At 39.5% G+C, this 18474-nt stretch overlaps 3 protein-coding genes across 10 annotated transcripts; 1 reads left to right on the top strand and 2 right to left on the bottom strand.

Annotated features, from left to right (window-relative positions):
* Positions 1-1095: 1095 nt before the first annotated feature.
* Positions 1096-4216, bottom strand: LOC135625478 (NADH dehydrogenase [ubiquinone] 1 alpha subcomplex subunit 1-like). 3 transcript variants are annotated; one of them, XR_010492064.1, is made up of 4 exons: positions 4040-4213; positions 3845-3934; positions 1470-1709; positions 1096-1327 (listed from the first exon to the last, which is right to left on the bottom strand). XR_010492064.1 is itself a non-coding variant. In XM_065130347.1 (3 exons), exons 1-2 carry the CDS (start codon positions 4148-4150, stop codon positions 3845-3847), a joined length of 201 nt encoding a protein of 66 aa, XP_064986419.1. In that variant the 5' UTR covers positions 4151-4216; the 3' UTR covers positions 1096-1606. The 3 variants fall into 3 exon arrangements, 2 of the variants coding, with proteins under 2 accessions (XP_064986419.1, XP_064986418.1); XM_065130347.1 differs by having other exon boundaries at positions 1096-1606; positions 4040-4216; XM_065130346.1 differs by having other exon boundaries at positions 1096-1709.
* A 1014-nt stretch (positions 4217-5230) lies between these two features.
* Positions 5231-7126, bottom strand: LOC135625939 (omega-hydroxypalmitate O-feruloyl transferase-like). Its single transcript, XM_065131093.1, has 3 exons — positions 6881-7126; positions 6336-6803; positions 5231-6261 (listed from the first exon to the last, which is right to left on the bottom strand). The coding sequence occupies exons 1-3, from the start codon at positions 6881-6883 to the stop codon at positions 5404-5406; spliced, it is 1329 nt and encodes a 442-aa protein (XP_064987165.1). The 5' UTR covers positions 6884-7126; the 3' UTR covers positions 5231-5403.
* Positions 7127-9926: 2800 nt separating this feature from the next.
* Positions 9927-15690, top strand: LOC135625476 (uncharacterized). 6 transcript variants are annotated; one of them, XM_065130343.1, is made up of 6 exons: positions 9927-10062; positions 12698-12991; positions 13106-13212; positions 13352-13484; positions 13581-13775; positions 15259-15690. In XM_065130343.1, the coding sequence occupies exons 2-6, from the start codon at positions 12713-12715 to the stop codon at positions 15538-15540; spliced, it is 996 nt and encodes a 331-aa protein (XP_064986415.1). In that variant the 5' UTR covers positions 9927-10062; positions 12698-12712; the 3' UTR covers positions 15541-15690. The 6 variants fall into 6 exon arrangements, with proteins under 6 accessions (XP_064986415.1, XP_064986416.1, XP_064986413.1 ...); XM_065130344.1 differs by having other exon boundaries at positions 9969-10159; XM_065130341.1 differs by having other exon boundaries at positions 9969-10217.
* Positions 15691-18474: the final 2784 nt, after the last annotated feature.

Genomic DNA, 18474 nt, shown 5'->3' with positions numbered 1-18474 from the left:
TTGCTAATAAAATTGAGGATATGCTGATTGCTGATGTCCCAATCATACAGCAAATCCTGTTGTCTTGTGCTTCTTATTCTTGTAGATATTCTCTACTCAACAAGCTACACTTTCTTGAAAGGTATGGATAATTATAGGATTTATGATCTCTCATGATCTTCAGTTATGATAGATTATCGATGGAATTGTTCAGTTCAATCCTCGCCTCGGCAAATGTTGATTTATGTTATATCATTTTGAGTTGATTTATGTTATATCATTTTGAATTCTGAAGGTGCAACTTAAACCTGTAGGGATTTAAGTATTTGAAGTAACCTGGTCAGCTGATTCCTCTCATGCAGGCAGAAGAGTAGAGATCACAGAGCTGGTTGAGATGCAAAAAACCGACAGGCACAATGCATTGTTGGCTGTCGAAGAAGAGAACATATTTGCGAGGAGAATCCAAGAAGATGCAGCCTGGCTGTGTTCCCAAGCCAAGAATATGAACGTTGAGAAAAGTGAGAAGTACAGGCAGGGGAACAAAGGAAGGTACATTGGTACAAGGAACAAATGCACACTACTGGTTCACTCTTTTTGGCATCTTGTCATGTTCATTCTTTGTGAGCTCAGAGTTAGGTTTTGGAGGCCAATGTTGCAGCCAAGAAGACTTAGGAATCATTCTGACATCACAAGCATTCTTTGCCAAGGCAGTGGGTTTGGACCCCCAACCCCACCAAAAAAAGCCAATCAACGAAGAATTATAGATGCTTTTCTTTCAGCTGAAGCATAATGAAAGTAATCAGATTAGTTAACATTTTTGAGCTCTTGCATTATGTTCGAAAATGTTTTCCTTCAAATAGAAAAGGCAAAACATTGTGTATGATATATCCATCTGAAATTAATGTGTTTTTTTTTTCAGTCATCCAAAACTGAAAAGAATACATGAATAGTGCATATAATTTATGACAATTGAAGCAGATTTGTTGAAATTTTATTGATATTGATAATCTTTATAATGTCAAGGATATTTCATACATTTTGAATACAATATTATGAGAAGGATATGTATGAAAAGTCCTAATATTAGGAGGGATATACATGTTCATTTCCCAATAATAGATAAGTAAAATCTCGAATATTAAATAAAATAAAATGTCAATAATAAAGTTGCACGTTACTATATGTATCAAAAGATCAAAGAACGCAAAAAAAGAACAGAGAAGAATTCAATACCCAGCAAAACATGCTGCATTTGATGACTTTTGGTCACTGAAGAATGCTAATCGGTTGCATCTCAAAATAATAATCCACATATCTCCAGCTTCGAACAAATGCAAACCCCTATATTCTGCAGAACATTTCCAACTACGTTTAAGATCTCATCACAGATCATTAGAACAGGCGTGAAATTGAACACAGTACCAGTTTCAAAAGCTGCACAGAAGACTTGAATGATCCTCGAGAAACTTGGTTTTTGACTAGTGATATACCTGGATCCACACATGATAGAGATCGCAAAATTAATCATCTTTGATCTGTTAAGTCAACATTGCATATTGATCAACTCTCCAAATTATTGATCAAAGTTTCTGATTTCGAACTTGACATGGGTTCTGGAATTGGCCAGCTGTAAAACAAAACACCAAACGTAAGGGTCCAACAGCATAAAGATCTTTTATTCTCAAATGCAAATTTGCCGCAGGGATGAGTATCTCATGCATGATCACTTCCTGCAATAAAGAGAACAAATTATAACATTTGCAACATTGGTTTTCCATTTGAATATATTGATATAATAGTTTAATGCGACATAGAAGTTGATAGAAGCTGGTTTCTAGTGACTTCCAATTTATAACAAAATGATAAACCGAACAAAATCAATTCATAGAAGCACACTCCACAACTACAGAACCCTTCAATTGCCATACAGGAATTTTCCATTTCGGTAATTTTGATATAGACAATAAAACTTAATTACATCATTACAACAATAGTTATTTTCAGTCATCACAGGCAAGGGATCACCCTACTCTCGGACATAATTAAATGTCTGACATGAAGAACATAAAAGTGAGTTCGACATACCTATTACTGTTAAGTTTAAGAATTGCATATTTCTCTCTAAATTCAAACTTGCATGCATATATACATATGCTCCAAATTTTAGTGCAAATTAGACACAACAAAAGGGGTGAATTGGCATACCTTTCCATGTAAATAATTAGTCACCAAGCCTATTCAATATCAATATGGTATAATATCACTGATATGCATTGGTATGGTGGGATTAGACCATCCTTGGTTAGCACCACCCAACTAAATGTGGTTCAATTATTACTTGCTCAAATTCAACCAATCTTTCTAAAAGAAAACCTCCAAGGATTGCAATGAACTTGGGAATGGTCAGGTATTATCTGACTCATAAGAGTTATACCTTGTACTGACTACTGGTCACATATCACCCAATACGATGAATGTGCCACTGTGATTACTATCTGCAGTTAATATCTTTACTCCATGATGCAATTAATGCACCCTTTTATACTTAAGTCTATTTATTGGGTACAAATAAAATGGGGAGTGATGTGAGTACTACATCAGCATACCCTTCATAATTCTTCCCCTATCCTTCTTTCATTTATCCATCACTCACACTACTTCTTTCTCTGCTTACAAAGATGAGACAATGGCTTCCTACTCTGGATTTCATACTTGCTGACAAGAAGCAGCAACCAACTCCAGTGATTGGTATTTGGCATGAACCACAAGGTATATTTGTTGTTAGTTTTTTATGTGTGTTTTTCTAATCAAATTAAGAGTATTGTCCAAATCATTTTTAACATATACAGAGTGAATCCTGTGCTCCACATATACTCAGAACCATCGTACTTTCGTCATGCACTCTATACCACCAGGACCAAAGCTTAAGATAACCATTCCAAATCTCAAACCAAGTTAAAAACTCAACTCATCTGTATGTCTAAGTCAGTGAAGATCTAGTTTAGATTCTCGGTTAAGTAGGTCATGAAAATTCATACATTTCGGTCAAAATCATCAACCTGTCCTTTAATTAACCGACTAATTGTTAGCTTAAAATGGTGGAGTTCTCTTGCAAATGGTCGATGACCATCGGTCGAGTTCTCTTCTCAAGATCTCGATGTCTCTTGCAAATGTCTTCACCAATCATCTGTTCCCATACACTAGTTCACATAAAATGTCTATCATCTCTTGTTAGGCAATTTATGACAAAATTTTCAACCTCAGCTATTCATGCAATAGAGTAAAGGAATTCGAAACTTTACTTAGCAATTTTAAATTTAAAAATAAGGAGATAATGAATATTCTGCTTAACATTGATATCATTAGAATTTCTTCTAACGAATACATGGAAGGGCACCGGAAAACTCATTAGAATTTGTTATCATCACATGGTAGCAATCAAACAGTAGTACACTGAGCATAAAATGGGCATCAGTCACAGTAACAGTTTTCAGAAAGTGTCAAAGTCAAACTTCTTGTGAATTGTTCCATGCACCAGTGTTTTTCCACCAGGCCAAATGATTTTATCATTGCTGATCCAATCTCTAGTTTAAACCCAATATCTTCTATCAGTTTGATTCCAATTACGTTAACCGAATCCATGTCTATGAAGATTGATATCATGCCATTGGATCTCCAACCAAATGTCAGGGCACGCATGGGCAAAAGACGCAACTTTCTTGTTCAATCATCAAGGAGGTTTTAGGCGAGGATAAAACTAGCAACCCTGACCCATGAACTACCATACAGAAAGCAATCGAGAAAGAAAAAGAACGCACTAAACTTGGATCGAAACAAAGAAGAGAAACCACCATCAGAAACCGACCTAATTCGCAGCACCAGAGTACTGATCCATGAGCTTCTTGTCCCTCCTCTCCATCGCCACATCCCACACATCATTACCAATATGCTTCGGCTGCATTCGATTCCGATAAACAAAACAACTTTATTCCCACGGCAAAGATCACCAGCATCAAGTCCACCATCTAAAAGGGCAAAAAGAAAGATAGTTGGATCTTACCCTCCCGTGGGCGGCTCTATGGATGAAGTATTGCGCGTTGCCCATCACGCAGAGCATCCCAGCGATGATTCCTAGCGGAAGAACGGCTTCCAACCAGAACAACTTCGCCATCAAGGAGATCTCAGAGGACAAAGAAACAAGGGACGAAGAGGACTCCCTTCCTACCTACCCGATCCGCAATTTGGTGGTGGGCTTTTATGATAATCCGGCCCAAAGCGGCTAATTCAATCCGGTCGGACCGGTTTATTTGTGGCTCAAAAATAAATCATTTATTTATTTTTATTTATCTTCAATCATAATAATTAAGAATGGTTTTCAAGGTTTGGAAATAAACCCAGGAAAAGAAATGCCACGTAGATAATGGTGAAATGTCAAGTTATGGAGGGATGCGGTTACGAGTTGTGACGCGATCCATCTCACCTACGTTCATTTCGGTTTGGAGAAGTTGGGCTTGCCCTGCTCGAGTTGAGACGAGCCTTGATAGGACGCATGTTGGTAAGACATCTTTTGATAGCAGCCCATGCCAAAGGAAGCATCAGCAAGGGTTTCCGGAAGCCATCATGGCACCGTTAGGTACGAGCCCGCCCCCAAAAATTCGGGATGGCACCTCCAGGTACTAAACCGGTCTGAGAACTCGGGACAATGCCACACAGTATTATCTCGCACCGTACGATTGACTCCCATGTATAGATATAAATGTCCCATATCCGGTCAATGTCAAGAGGGACAAGAAAAAAGGAGGCTCACACTTATCCTACTCAATTCTAACTTGTCTCTAATGCAAGGGTTGGTGACACAGCAGCGGTCGACATCATTCACGATATGTCCTAACTCGATGGTCATCTCGGTTATGAAAGGACACTCTTGGACATTCAGAGCTGAACTAAATCGTGTTGACTTGTCGATGTGTGCAAGGTGTATCAACAAACCCCCTTATTACACTATTTACCAACCACCAATAAGATGACATGTTAACGATGAAACTTGATTCAAAAGCTTAATATACCAACAATTATAGGAACAAATATAATAAATTAAAATTTATATTTACAAGGATTGACTATTAAAAATCCCTAAAATAATTTTAGGAATGCAACTATGATTGAGATAAAAGTATATGACATAAACCCAAGTCAATCTGATTTGGAGAAAGATTAGCCATTTGAATCTGAGCCCTCTTAGGGCAAGATAGAACATATTTTAATTTAATTAATCTGAATTAATTTGGTTAAATCAGCCATGTACTTATAAGATCATAATGACAGTACATATATGATCATGAACATTAACATACATGCCGAACTATAGAGATAGCCACAGGCCATGGCGGCCAATTGCCCGAAGCCACACTCAGTCCACTGAATCTACATTTCTATCAGCTCTTGGAATGCCACCATGGCAGAGTCTGGCAGTCCCAGAAGCACGTTCGTGCTCCTCCTCTCCTTCCCATGCGACAAGAACAGGATCACCTCCTTCTCAGGCAATGCCACCGGCCCCGACTGCAGCGGCTTCCCCCACCCGAAGTCCGTGGCGTGGAAAGCCAGCCTGGACCAGGTGGTTATCAGAAGCGTTGAGGTAAGAGGCGGCCTCACTCTGGTCACCTCGAAGTAGTCGATGGCAGACCTCATGTATCCGTCCGTGATCATCCTCACTGCCTTCTGAACCAGTCCCACCGCGAACGAGAACGGCTTCTCGAGAAGCTCCCCTGCATCGCACAAGGCGCTGGTTAGCACGATGCCGTTGCCGAAGTAGCCTTTTGGCAGCGGCGGGTCGAATCTGGACCGGCCGTCCACCGCGAAGAGCAGCTTCGTCTGCTGGTCATGCTCCACCCGCAGGGCCGCCGTGCGAGCCCTCCATACGAGTGCTGACAGAGCCTCGAAGGTGGTGCAGCTGTGAAGGACGCCGTCTCCCGTCGCTCTGCTCTTGAGGTGTTCGATCCTATGCGGGTCGAAGTAGAAGGACTTGTACAACATTTCCTCCTGGTACAGAGATATGGTGAGTGGGGAATCGGGGATCTCCCTGAATTCATGGTGGGGAAACTCGAGAAGAGGCGGATCTCTGGCCTCGAGCACCGTTCGATCCATGAAGGGCGGCACAGAGAGCGGTAGTCCTCGGGCTGTTTCGCACCATGAGTTCACAAACTCCATCGCTCCCAGGCCGTCGAACATGCAGTGGTTCATGGCTAGTCCGAGGATGAACCCCCCACACTTGAACTTAGTGACCTTGAATAGAATTGCATTGTTAGACGGCAAGATGAGAAGCAAATTAATGGAGTCATTTGCATTCTAAGCCAGACCTGAGCTACTAAAGGCGGTATCTCCAGCATGTTCTTGGCGCCTGGAACATCATAGACGAGCTTGCCAAGCATAGAAGGATCAGGCTTCGCAATGTCTCCTATTTGTTCCATCTCGCAGTCTGCTATTGCCTCCACAAACACCGCGCCTTCTCCGGTGCAATCCACAATGAGCTTCCTCTCCGAGCTTACGGTCAGCCTTCCGGCGAGCGGGTAGTAGTGAACAAGAACCTTCGATAATGCTTCCCTGATAACATCACCGGCTTTCTCATTACCTTGATCCGGTGATTTGAAGCAGTAGACTGTTCGAACTATCACCGCGATGTTCTGGTCAAGGTTGGAAAGGAAGTAGAGTACCCTCTCTGTTTCTTTTGCCGGCGGCACAAGCGAGGCTTCTCCTTGCTTGACACTTAGCTGAAACATCTTGGCACTGAGGTTCTCTTCGACGGCAGCCTCTCCATGCTCTGAAACCTGACAACAAATAAAAAAGAAGGCATCAGAGGAATCAGACAAGATGAGATTTTGAATTGTTGAAGCTGGAGCAGTACCATCTCTGAGTGTTTGAGAAAATGCTATGGAGTTCTCAGCACTAAGTTGATGAAAAGATGAGATGCTTCAACGGGGACCGGGAAAGAAACTTTATACAGGGAGGGCGGTAGAAGTTGGTCATGGCAACTGCTTTCTTGACCAAAAGTAGCCCATAAGAAAAGGAGCAGTGTAGACTTGTGAAGCAAATGAGTGAAGGTTCGAAGGAAGAACAGTGAAGAAATCTGTCTCCTCTTTCTTCGGAACATCGTGGTGGCTTGCATGTTGAGTGGGGTTTGGCCACTGGCCTTGGAACCAAATGGTAACATTCTACTCTTTCTGTCATTTTGGTTTGCGTTAGTTGGCCTGAAAAAGTTGCTTCATTCAGATGCTGTGCCCTTTGAGCCAATTCTTCAATACCAATTCACTACCTGTAGTGACTCAACTGGCTAATTGAATTTCAGCACAGAAAAGATTTTCCTTTCTTTGTAGATTGTGAAATGTTAATGATATATCATGTTTTCATGTTCCCTAACAAATCCAAATTGTGTTGTTGTGATAGAAATTATCTTGTATAATTGCTTGCCAAATGCTGATTGATCTTTCGGTATGATGACTAAATGCATCGACACATTAAGCTTGTTCTTGTCTTGCAAACGTTTGTGCCAGAACTCGATTTGGATTCGCTAAATCTAGAAACCCGATAATCATAAGAGCTTAGACTGCTTTAAACCTCCTCTTTCATTTATGACAAATTGTTTTCTTCTTTTCAGATCGAAGAGGTTTTATTCTTTTTCATGATAATCAAGTTAGATAGCCAGGGGCTAAAGTTCCTTTCTTTGGAATTAAACTTATGCCCTAGGCCATTAGCTCAATTGTGCTAGCAAAAGGACCCCAAGATTGACAAATGTTCCTCATAAATTACAATCAACAAATGAAGAACATGAAACACAGAATGTTTTCATTCCTTTTGAAGAGCAATAAATTATCATGATCCTGTTACTGAAAAATGTTTGATGCACATGAGTAAGACAAGCCAACAACTTGATGGTTGGTAACAGGTCAGAGACTTGTTTGCCCTCTTCATTTTGTGGCCCAGCAGAGTCACTGTGAGTTTGCCTGTTGGCATCATCTACAAAAAGTTTAATCAATTAACACTTGGCCTGATCCTTCCAGAATATCTATCTGAATCTGAATCCGAATACAACAAGAAAATTCAATTGATCCAAATCCTGTTGGGAGTATTTTCGACTAATAGCACAAACTGTCTTTTGATGTAAGAATTTGTAGCTACCATGCAACTTATATGTTAAGCTCATAGTTAGCATATGATATTAATTTGTGAATGATATTAATTTATTGGATTCATTATATACCTCAGGTATGGATTCAATGAAGGTGGAAAAGGAAGTGAGAAGAATACCATTTGATTTGCTGGTTCACCTTGTCTTAATCAAGTTTAATAAATGACTCAGACTCAGAGTAGCACAAAGTTATTCCAAGAGTAGAGAGATGGAGCATTTCCTACCTGTTTTCAGATGATTGCAATCGACAAGCACTTATGAATGAAGCTATTGCTAATTCAGACATTTCCTAAATAAATGTCTGAATTAGCAAGCACTTATGAATACTTTTCATACCTGTTTCCACTCATCTGCTTCAATGTGTGAGTGAAGCTATTGGAAAGGCTGCATTGCCTTGAAGACTGGTAGGAAAAGTTCCTCTCAAAACTTCCTATCTACTCTCGTGACATGCAAGCTAAGAGCTGCACTACTTCACAAGAAAGCCCAGTGAGTGACTGCATCATGTTGTCTTCCACCAGCCTCAAGAAACTCAAAAAAGAGCTTGATGAAGCCAGAGAGAATCTAGAAGCATTTTCCTGTATGGGTTACCTTCCTACTTTACATTTCTCTTCAACAGTAATTAATATGTAGCAAACAGTGGTTTCCTTCCCTTGTCCCCTTGCTTGGGACCAGAATACAGCAGTAGCTGAACGAAAGGTCTCATCAAGAAGCCATGTCCCAACTTTCTCACCAAAATCATTTTAAGAGACTTTAATTTTCTTATATATATTTTTATATTTTTAAAAATAATGCTCTGAATACTTTGACATGATGTGGAGTTGGTGAGTCAGAGATTGAACATCATCCATGAGAATTGTGATGGAACAGACAAGAGCAGAGGACACACTCAAACAGTCCATAGTGGTTGGTGAGTCTTCCTCCCCCCACATTGAGATATTCTAATAATGTCGGAGTGTTTCAGCAGGGCCTTTGCACATGTGAGCCATGGAGACAGCAAATGTGAGCTGGTTAGTCTCCTCATCATAAGAAGCAGAAGAAGGGAGCATCCCATGGGCATACAAAAGTGTGTGTGTGTGAGATATATATATATATATATATATATATATATATATATATATATATATATATATATGTGTGTGTGTGTGTGTGTGTGTGTGTGTACTAAATTGAAGTTGTAATTTTGAAGAAGGAAAAGCCATCACCGCCCATATTTACAGTCTACCCGTGTGTACGTTCTTATTGATTGGAGGTGACGGTGGGCCACGCGAAGCCCGCCTGCTGGTGCGCCTTTCCAAACATTGAGGTGGCAGGTAGGTGAGCGGGTCACGTATGAAGGAAAGGTCATTATTATTCACCGCGACCGCGCACCTACAAGGCGACGCGTGTACCCTTCACGCTCCAAAAATGCTTCCTCCACCTGTTTCTCGGTTACCCGTTTGTTTGCGGAAGAAATCGTGGGTTCTATAGAGGTTCCAATGGGCCCCAGTTTTTTCATCCAATCGAAACTCAGGTAGGTGGTGGTAGGAACGGTCTGTCGAGTCTCGACTAAATGTCCCACTTCTCATACGGCAGAAATATTTCTTCCTTTTCTACTCGTCGACTGGCTTCTCATTTTAGACTTACCCGTGTTTGCACTTCCTTTGTAGTTGGCCAAGGTATCGGGTTAATGCGGGACCCGGAAGGATACGAGGTTGGGTGATTGTTAAGGGGAAGATAGTTGGGTAAGGGAGGTATATACGATTTGATAATATTCCTTAGTGGTCTCGCGTAGCATTAAATACACCAAAATATAACTCCCAACAATTCCAGCCAACCGAGACTCCGCTCTCGCCTGCTCTCTCTCTGTCTCTCTCTCTCTCTGCCGTCTTCGCCCCTCCTTCCACCCTCCCTTCCCTCTCCTGGTAATCCTCACTTCCCACCTCTGGCTCTTTTCTACTTCAGTGGAATCTTGTGTGGTCTCGCGAGTCGCAACTGTTGGAAAGATTCGGATTTGTTCTTGTAAGGTCCTCTTGCAGTGGCCTCCGTCCCAGTCGCTCGTTCCTATTTTCTTGAATCGGTGATCTTTCCACGATCCTTTCTTGTTGTAGGTTTTCCTTTCGTTTTTGTATCCCCTTCTTCTTTCCAATGGTTTTCTTGGGTTGGATCTCGCATGGATCTCTGTTATTGGGGCGTGCGCCAAACCTCTTGGGAGAACGCTGGTTGTCGCTTTCTCTGAACGCTTGGGGTCTTTATGGTACATATCGTGAGCATTTTTTTTTGGTGGTCCAAATATCTTGGGAATCTTGCCGCATACAGAGCCATTGTGGTTTGGAGGAACAGTGTCAGATCTCGAAAGAAAAACGAAGTCTTTCATCTGAATTTTTGAGGTTTTGTCGGTCACATTACGCATATTGTCGCTAAGTTAATAGTGCCATGAGTGGAATATGTATCTTCCATCCTGTGCGCTCTGTATGCACCTCCCATGTGGGTTTGGGGACTCTTTTGCGTTTGATACTGACATGCATATGCTTTACTGCTATTATAGTGTTAGTTGGTGTTGTTCTAGGATTCGAAGTGATTTGCCTTTTCCTTGTTTTGCTTTTGTTGGAGTTAGTCCTCAAGTGAGTTACTGTACTTGATGATTCTATGTAAATAAGAATGACGCCTAAATGGGAGACAGATGCCTTCATTTGATTTACCTTTTATGATGATGCTTAATTAAATTAAGATACATGTTTTGAACTTTTGTCATCAAAACAACATATTGAGGGGTGCGACTGGCACTATAGTAGGGAAAAGATTAAAATTTTATTCCAAACACCTCTCAGGTCCACTATTTGAGAAGAAAGTTGTTAGTACCACCATATGTTCAGTGTTTTTCGTCACCAATATTTCTCTTGAAGTTAGCATGTTCTTCTGTTGTGGGGAATGGTTGTTGCTTTGTTAGATTATTTGTACCATGGTCTTTCTATGGCTCTTAAGAAGAAAGTCTTATGCTTGTTTCTGAAGAAAATATTTGATACAATCTTGATGCATGCTTAACCATAGCCATATCCAATAATCTACATTGTTCGGAGTGAGAAGGACGGAAATAATAGAAAACTGCATCTATTTTAAGGAGTGATTCAAACCAGAGATATGGTAAAAATAAATCTGTTCAGTCTTAAACCATTTGCATTTGCTGTCTTTGTTGGGCAGGCCAAAAAGCTCTTGTGCTAGCTGTTACTATTTGCCATACCTATCTAGAACAGCTAAATGCTAATATCATTAGGTAGTTTTTTTTTTCAACCATGAAAATTAATAAAGATCATTACAGCAACTATGAAAAGTTCTGTAACGATCAATTAAGAAGATTCATGCATAAAGGCAAATGGCAGGGAAAGATCCTAGGACTAGGTTCATGGTGTTCTGATTGGTTTTTGTATGTTACATATTGTGTCTTGCATATACGTGTTTGCTGGTTTGGTGACTTTTATGTTCGTGGTGTAATTAGTGTGTTGACTAATATCCTGTTAGCAAATCCTTCTTAAGATTTTAAGTAATAGATACATTCCTTGGTTATTACTTCTTGAAGAATATGTAAGAAAGGAATCAGTCATTGCCTTTGGCCAATATTGATGTCATATTATTGTTGTTGTTTCCAACTTTTTACCTGCCTAGAAGTTTTTTTTTTCCAAATTTACATCCTAGGCAAATGTTGGCGTACATGAGACTTGAACTTGGATAAGCCAAAATGCCACATGATGTTGATTTATTAAATTATATGGTTAAGTAGTTTTATAAAGCATTGGATTTTCTGAGGATAGAAAACTGTTTCCAAAGTGTAATCTATGTCCTGTATGCATGAGCATTCACAAAGGTTTGCACTGAGTTTAGAAACATTTGCCGTATGAAAAGGCTGCACTAGGTAAATTTTAATCATTTGTTTAAAACTTTTCTCAAAGCCACCAACTAATGCTGTCTCTGAGAAAACCATTCGACTATCCAATTTTAGTTTGTCAGGATCTTCCATTATTCTCAATTCTAAGTTTTGAGTCTATCACATTATTATGTGATTTGCTGAAAAATCTGACAGTAGCTTTCAGAAGTGATCAGTCCTCTACGGAATTAGCTTTTTTTTAACTACACCAAGATGTTTAGTAGCTCAAACTCATTATCCTTTTTTAACCTTGGCAAGACTACTCTCAGTTTATATTCAGTTTGTTCTTTTCTTATAGGCACCCAAATTGTTCTTGCTGGTATGGTTAAGGATTGCACATCCGGAAGCCAAATATTTCAGGCACATTTTTATCATCTGAAATCTGCAAAAATATTAACTTTCCTTTATTCAGATTTTGCTTATACCTTTTTTGAACTGCTAATATGCGGCTGATTTACTTGTGGTGACTCATATCTGAGCAATTCTTTTGGACGTTTTTAGCATATAGCATTTATTCAGACTACCCAGACTGTGTACCTAGTTAGTCAGTGTTTATTGCAATACTTCCATGCAGTGCAATGGATTAGATTTTTGTTTTGGTTTGAGCAACTTGTTTTTAACATTTTTCCTTGATCCAGATTGAGAAGGTGAAAATGTCTGGAAAAGCCCTCAGAGACCTTAACGTACTCCCATCATCTGGATTGGATAAGAATTCAGATATATCCGGCAAGGGAAGTTTAGCCAAGTCATACATTGAGAATATCAATGACAATGGGCATGAATTGCAGAAGAAAAATTGCCCCCTTTTCTCTGCTACACTAAATAAAGTTGATATTGTAAAGAGCAATGGACTGGAAACAGTAAATACAGAAGTTGAGTACATAGACTCGGAAAACCTGGCTGATATAGCAGATGTGGATGCAAGTTTTAACGTATGTTTTGATACTTAAAATATTTTTGTTTCTTTTTCTATTATGCCCTAATATATCAATGCATTCACCATGGGTCTACTAAATAACTTGTAGATTAACTTTTGTTTTGTGCAGACACTGTTAGCTAGGTTAGACTCAAAGGACTGGGTATCTACATGTGAAGCACTCAATAACGTGCGCCAGTTTTCAATATATCATAAGCAAAAGCTGCTTGAGATCTTGTAAGTTCTCTACTCCAACCCAGTGTAAAAAGCATCATAGACTGTAGTTATTTTTTGGTATAAATAATAGATTAATTATTGCTTAGCTCAAAATTATCATATTTTAGCTGCTGTTGTTTTAAAAACTTTTTTATTGTAGTGGAGCTGTTATCCGATTGATTGTGAAGTCACTGAAATGTCCAAGGAGTGCTGTCTGCAAAACGGCTCTCATGGCATCTGCTGACATTTTTAAGGCTTACAATGATATAATTATTGACTCAATTGATCCCTTGGTATGTTCTATTCCTTATCTTCTACATAATCTTATTTTTCTGCTGGTTTCCTGTACTAAATACTCTTAACACATATCTGTATCTTTCTTTCTTCAGCTTGTCCAGTTGCTACTGAAATCCTCACAAGACAAGCGCTTTGTTTGTGAAGCTGCTGAGGTAGCTTTAGTATCAATGACGACTTGGGTCTCTCCCACGCTGTTGTTGCCAAAGTTGCTGCCTTATCTTACGAACAAAAATCCTAGAATACGAGCAAAGGCATCTATGTGCTTAAGCAGGAGTGTGCCTCAACTTGTAAGTCATCTTTCTTTTCAGAATCTCAGTTGCTGATTGGTTCAGCTACCTGCTATAGAATAATTTTGCATACAATAAGCACTTTGTCGTTAAAACACTAAATTAAGGCTGAAGCAGATTCAGCTCTCTTGCTTGAATTATTGGGTCAATGGCAATCAGTTAATTTTGGTCCACTAGATTCCATTTGGATATTGGAGGTTATATATAGATAACCAAAGTGTAGTTTTATAGAATGTCAAAAATTCTTCTCATTTGGAAAAGAGACATCCAAATAAGTATTTGTTTTCAGACTACTCTACCCTATTAATCTCATCCTGCAATATAATAAGCTCAAGTACTAATAATTTGTAATCCACAAAAAATATATTGCAACAGTGACTAGCTGTTAATATCCATGAAAATTACTTCAGTTTCTTTTTGTGTCCATGCACTCAAGACTTTCTAACACGCAACGTCTTATGCTGTTGCTTGTTTGTCTTAGTTTGTTTACTAGATACATTCCATACAATGTCAAAGGCTTGCTCTCAGGATCTTAGTATTGTCACCATATGCTGCATGATTCCGAATGAAGCATCCTTTACTCTGAAAAGTTCTTTTCAGAGATCTATAGCTATTACAGACTTGAAGCGAATGACCGTGAGAAAGAAGAATTGGGACCATCATTCTTTGTTTAGCTAGGCTGGAAGCCTGTTACATGAAACAAGAAAAGATGTATAGCTATTACAGTGTCGAGGAAGATAATGATGAGATAGTCTGTGACCTTATTCCTGTTAAGTTCTGGTGGAAGCCTAGTATATTAAACTGGAACGGGAGAGAGGTGGCTCTACATTGTATTAAAGCTGTTGTGGAGCTTGATACAAAAAGGTATTTTAAGTTGTGGGTTCTATATCTGAGGTAGAGTGAAACCAATTGGTGATGAACTGCTGGAGTCTAGTTGATCATGCAGCAAGCACATGAATCATGGCCATCTGGTACATGAACTTTGATCATGTGGTTCGTGGAGCTTGATCATGCAGCAAGCACATGAACCATGACTATGTGGAACATGAACTTTGATCATGTGGTGCATAGAGCATGATCATGCAACTTATGAATTCAGTAATTCAAGCATGGTGATACATGTGATTTACCAGTAGTGATACAAAGTCATGTAACTCTTCAGAATCTTTTTTTCTTTTTTGCTTCACAACCTAGTGGCAGCTTTTCAGATTCTGCACTTTGCTATTCTTTATTATATATGCATATAAACCGAACCTCTTTATTATCTAAAGCCATTCTTTTTCTCCATTCAATGAGTTTTTTTTTTTCTTTTTTCTGCATAACCTTATCGCCACATTACCATCGACATACATAGTGAAAGCAAGTCGGCATTCTCATTCAAGGGTCATGTTTGGTTTGTCTATGATATTATTACATTAACCTATACTCATGAGTTGTATCATGCAAAGCAATGATGTTCAACCAAATATATGGTTGTTTACAGGGGATGGAGGGGATTAAAGCATATGGAATTGATAAGCTAATCCAAATTGCAGCTGCTCAGCTCAGTGACCAGCTTCCTGAATCAAGAGAGGCTGCTCGGGCGCTTGCCATGCAGCTGCAGGCCATCTATGTCGATTCTCAAGTCTCCCAGTGTGAGGAATCTGTAAAGTTGGTGGATGCTGATTCATGGGAAGCTTTTTGCCACGCAAAACTGACACCTTTGAGCGCTCAGGCAATTCTTCGTGTCACGGCTACCCCAAAAGAGGGTCTTGCAATGAGTTAATAGCTCAAAGATGATTCCGCCTCTATGCATTTAATATTTTTGTAAATGCTATGACCATAGAAGAAAATATCAAGGAGGCATTTTGTAAAATTGATCTGATAACTTGCATTCGAGTTACTTTGTTGTATAGATTTCAGTAATTCTTTGTTACTTGTATCGTCGTTGCCGATGTTGATTATGGTATAGCCATTTTGGCGATGATACTTACATCGGCCATCTGCCTCAATTTTTATTAAGGCTTTCAAGTGCTTAAAGTTTCATGATTGGGAAGAAGTATGCAGATTTTATCTTAATTAAAAAAAAAACTTTCATGAGTATAAGGCTCTAATCATTTTTTTATTTTAAAAATTTATTATATTAAATGATCGATGGAGACAAACTCTAATTATACTATTAGCATTCTGTTAAATAATAACGCAGCATTCTGATTTGTTATACGATAGCATGGAAGCAGATGAAAGTTGCATTTCCTCAACATCATCAAGGCACTCCAACGCATGCAGAAATCCGAATACTAATAGACGGGAGAAGAAGGAACCCAACGTTGCGGAGATGAAAGGAGGAACCCGGGGGAGCAACCTCGGTGTCTCACCTCCTTCTTCCTCATGGTTCTTCTATTCAGGAGCAAAGATTTGCATGGCGCTTGGCGTCCCCCATGGCCGCAGAGACGAGAAGAGGAACAACCGTGACCGTGTTAGCGGATATATAACCATGTTTCCACCAGCAGTAAAACCTGGTCATGCTACCGCCTTTTCATGGGGCAAAGGAGGACGACAGCTTTTCGGACTCCGTTGGAGGAAACGTTACTTTTTTATTGCGAGTCGGAGCAAGAAAGATCAATACAGGTTATTTTAATTCCAGCATCAGGTTATTTAGGTCCTCCTGCTTCGAGAGGCATCAGAGGCATATGCAGAGCTTCCCGTGGGAGTAAATGGTGCACGAGGAGCTCTGGTACTTGTCCCCCAGGATCTTCCTGCACACTTCAGTACACGCCTCGGGGGTGCAGGGGTCGAGCACCACGCCGCCCACGCACTCTGCAAGTTCCGGCGCCGCGCCCAACGCCACCAGCAGCACCAAGGCCACCGCGAACGCACTAACTCGTCGATCAGCCATTATTCTCTCAAATGTGATGGCTTGAGAGGCACAAAGCATCGTCTTATATAGTGGTACGAATCATTGGCCCTACCCTATCTAACCTCATGAGAGATTAAATGTAAAGTATTTTTTTCCTTTTTCCATCTATCCTATTTTAATTTAATATAATTATTTCTATACGATGAACTCATTGTTGTGAATCTGAAAAATTCTAAAACCCTTAAATTTATTCTTTTTTTAACATTAGAGATATTTGAAAGCTTTAATTTTGAACATTAGTTTTTCTACCAAGTAACTCTTTCAAGGAAGTAAAATCCAAATTGAATTCTTTTCATGCAATGAATTTATTATTGTAAATCTTAAACAAGTTTAATACTCTAATATTCTTCTCCCTTAAATTTGTTCTCATGTGTAAACCAAGTTTATTTCCAAGATATTCATGGACTTCATTGGTATACACCTTAAATTGTAATTATGTTTTGTAAATCCGAATAAGTATAATACTCATTAACAGTTTCTTTCCCCCTTGAACTTGTTCTCTTTCGTACATAAAGCTTCCAACTCGAGCCATCGAGAAGGAAAGAGAATGGGCCATCAGATACGTTCTCCGATCACCACATCTCGATCTTCTTCTGAATGAGCCAGATAAAATATTTTACGAAAATAAAATATTTAATCATAATTCTTTTTATATCGTTAACAAATGAGAAGGATAAAAATATAATTTTATTTTTAATTTATTAAATACGTTCTTTCTCCTCTCCTCCTTCCCACGCTCGATCGTCGTTGCTTGTGCGTTCTCGACCATCATGTCTCATGCACCATTAGCCATCGTCACATTCGACCCGCTCGACCTTCGTTACTGCTGCCACCGCTCGATCATCGCCGCACCTGCATCACTCGTTGTCGCCTCTCCTGCACCACTCGACCACCACCTCTCCTGCATCACTCGCCATCGCAGCTCCTGCATTGCTCGATCGCCACCTCTTCCGGTTAAGTTTATGTCTGTTCTCCTACACTGCCATCATCTTTTTAGCGAGCAGACTTGTAAACTAAGAACATGAGCAGTAATATTTCTGTGAGAAAACCTTTAATCTCATGTACACCAAATAAAAATATTTAAGAACCATTATCCAACCTCTTTTCAGGTTTATAATTATCTATCATCTTCTACAGCACGTGAATGAAAGCACAGAAAAATGAGCTCACTATGAACTCCAACATTAACCTCTACTTTACGTGACTAAGAAAGCAGAGAGTATTTTCTGGCACGAGGTGGGATGTGACTTCCTGCAAACCAAGCGATGAAGAATGATGGCATCTGCTCATGCACTATGCTTGCTTGAATAAAGAGAGAGTTTTGACGTCAAATGGCATGGCCTGTTGATCTCATTTGTTGATGCTCAAAGCAATGATGAAAGTACAGCCGTGAGAGAGGTGCTCAAAGCAGTTACAGCTAAAGTGAAATAAGAAAAGGGACATACTGTTGTTGAAGAAGAAGATTATATGGATGATGATTCTTCAATCCACTTGAAGCTCAGCATGGACGCTAAAAAAGGTGAAGCTAATTTCAACTTTGAAGGTTTCAAAGAGTGATCTAGTGGTTACACGATGATTTCAATAATTATCTCAATCATGATTTAGTAGTTATAGAGTAGTTTCAATAACTACCTCAATCTAGTAGTTATAGGGTGGTTGTCACTATGTCCTATAAATAGGACCAGTAAAGAATATAGAGAGTGTGTGCATTTGGTATGTGTTTTTATCGATCCTCCTATTTTTAAATATTACATCAGTTTTGTTGAGTCGAAAGGGTTCTTTTTACTCGTATCGTAGTAT

The sequence above is a fragment of the Musa acuminata genome, chromosome BXJ2-10 (genome assembly GCF_036884655.1).
Source record: "Musa acuminata AAA Group cultivar baxijiao chromosome BXJ2-10, Cavendish_Baxijiao_AAA, whole genome shotgun sequence".
In the NCBI taxonomy this organism is placed as follows: Eukaryota; Viridiplantae; Streptophyta; class Magnoliopsida; order Zingiberales; family Musaceae; genus Musa; species Musa acuminata.
Note: the sequence above shows the minus strand (reverse complement) of the source record. Positions and strands in the feature narration are given on the sequence as shown.

Coding starts and splice junctions, on each gene's coding strand:
- LOC135625478 (XM_065130347.1), bottom strand. CDS start 4,150: ATGGCGAAGTTGTTCTGGTTGGAAGCCGTTCTTCCGCTAGGAATCATC. Junction 3,935..4,039: donor ATAGAGCCGCCCACGGGAGG/GTAAGATCCAAC, acceptor AATCGAATGCAG/CCGAAGCATATTGGTAATGA.
- LOC135625939 (XM_065131093.1), bottom strand. Junction 6,262..6,335: donor TACCGCCTTTAGTAGCTCAG/GTCTGGCTTAGA, acceptor ATTCTATTCAAG/GTCACTAAGTTCAAGTGTGG.
- LOC135625476 (XM_065130338.1), top strand. CDS start 12,381: ATGGTTAAGGATTGCACATCCGGAAGCCAAATATTTCAG. Junction 13,213..13,351: donor CAAAAGCTGCTTGAGATCTT/GTAAGTTCTCTA, acceptor TTTTTATTGTAG/TGGAGCTGTTATCCGATTGA. Junction 13,485..13,580: donor TTGACTCAATTGATCCCTTG/GTATGTTCTATT, acceptor TTCTTTCTTCAG/CTTGTCCAGTTGCTACTGAA.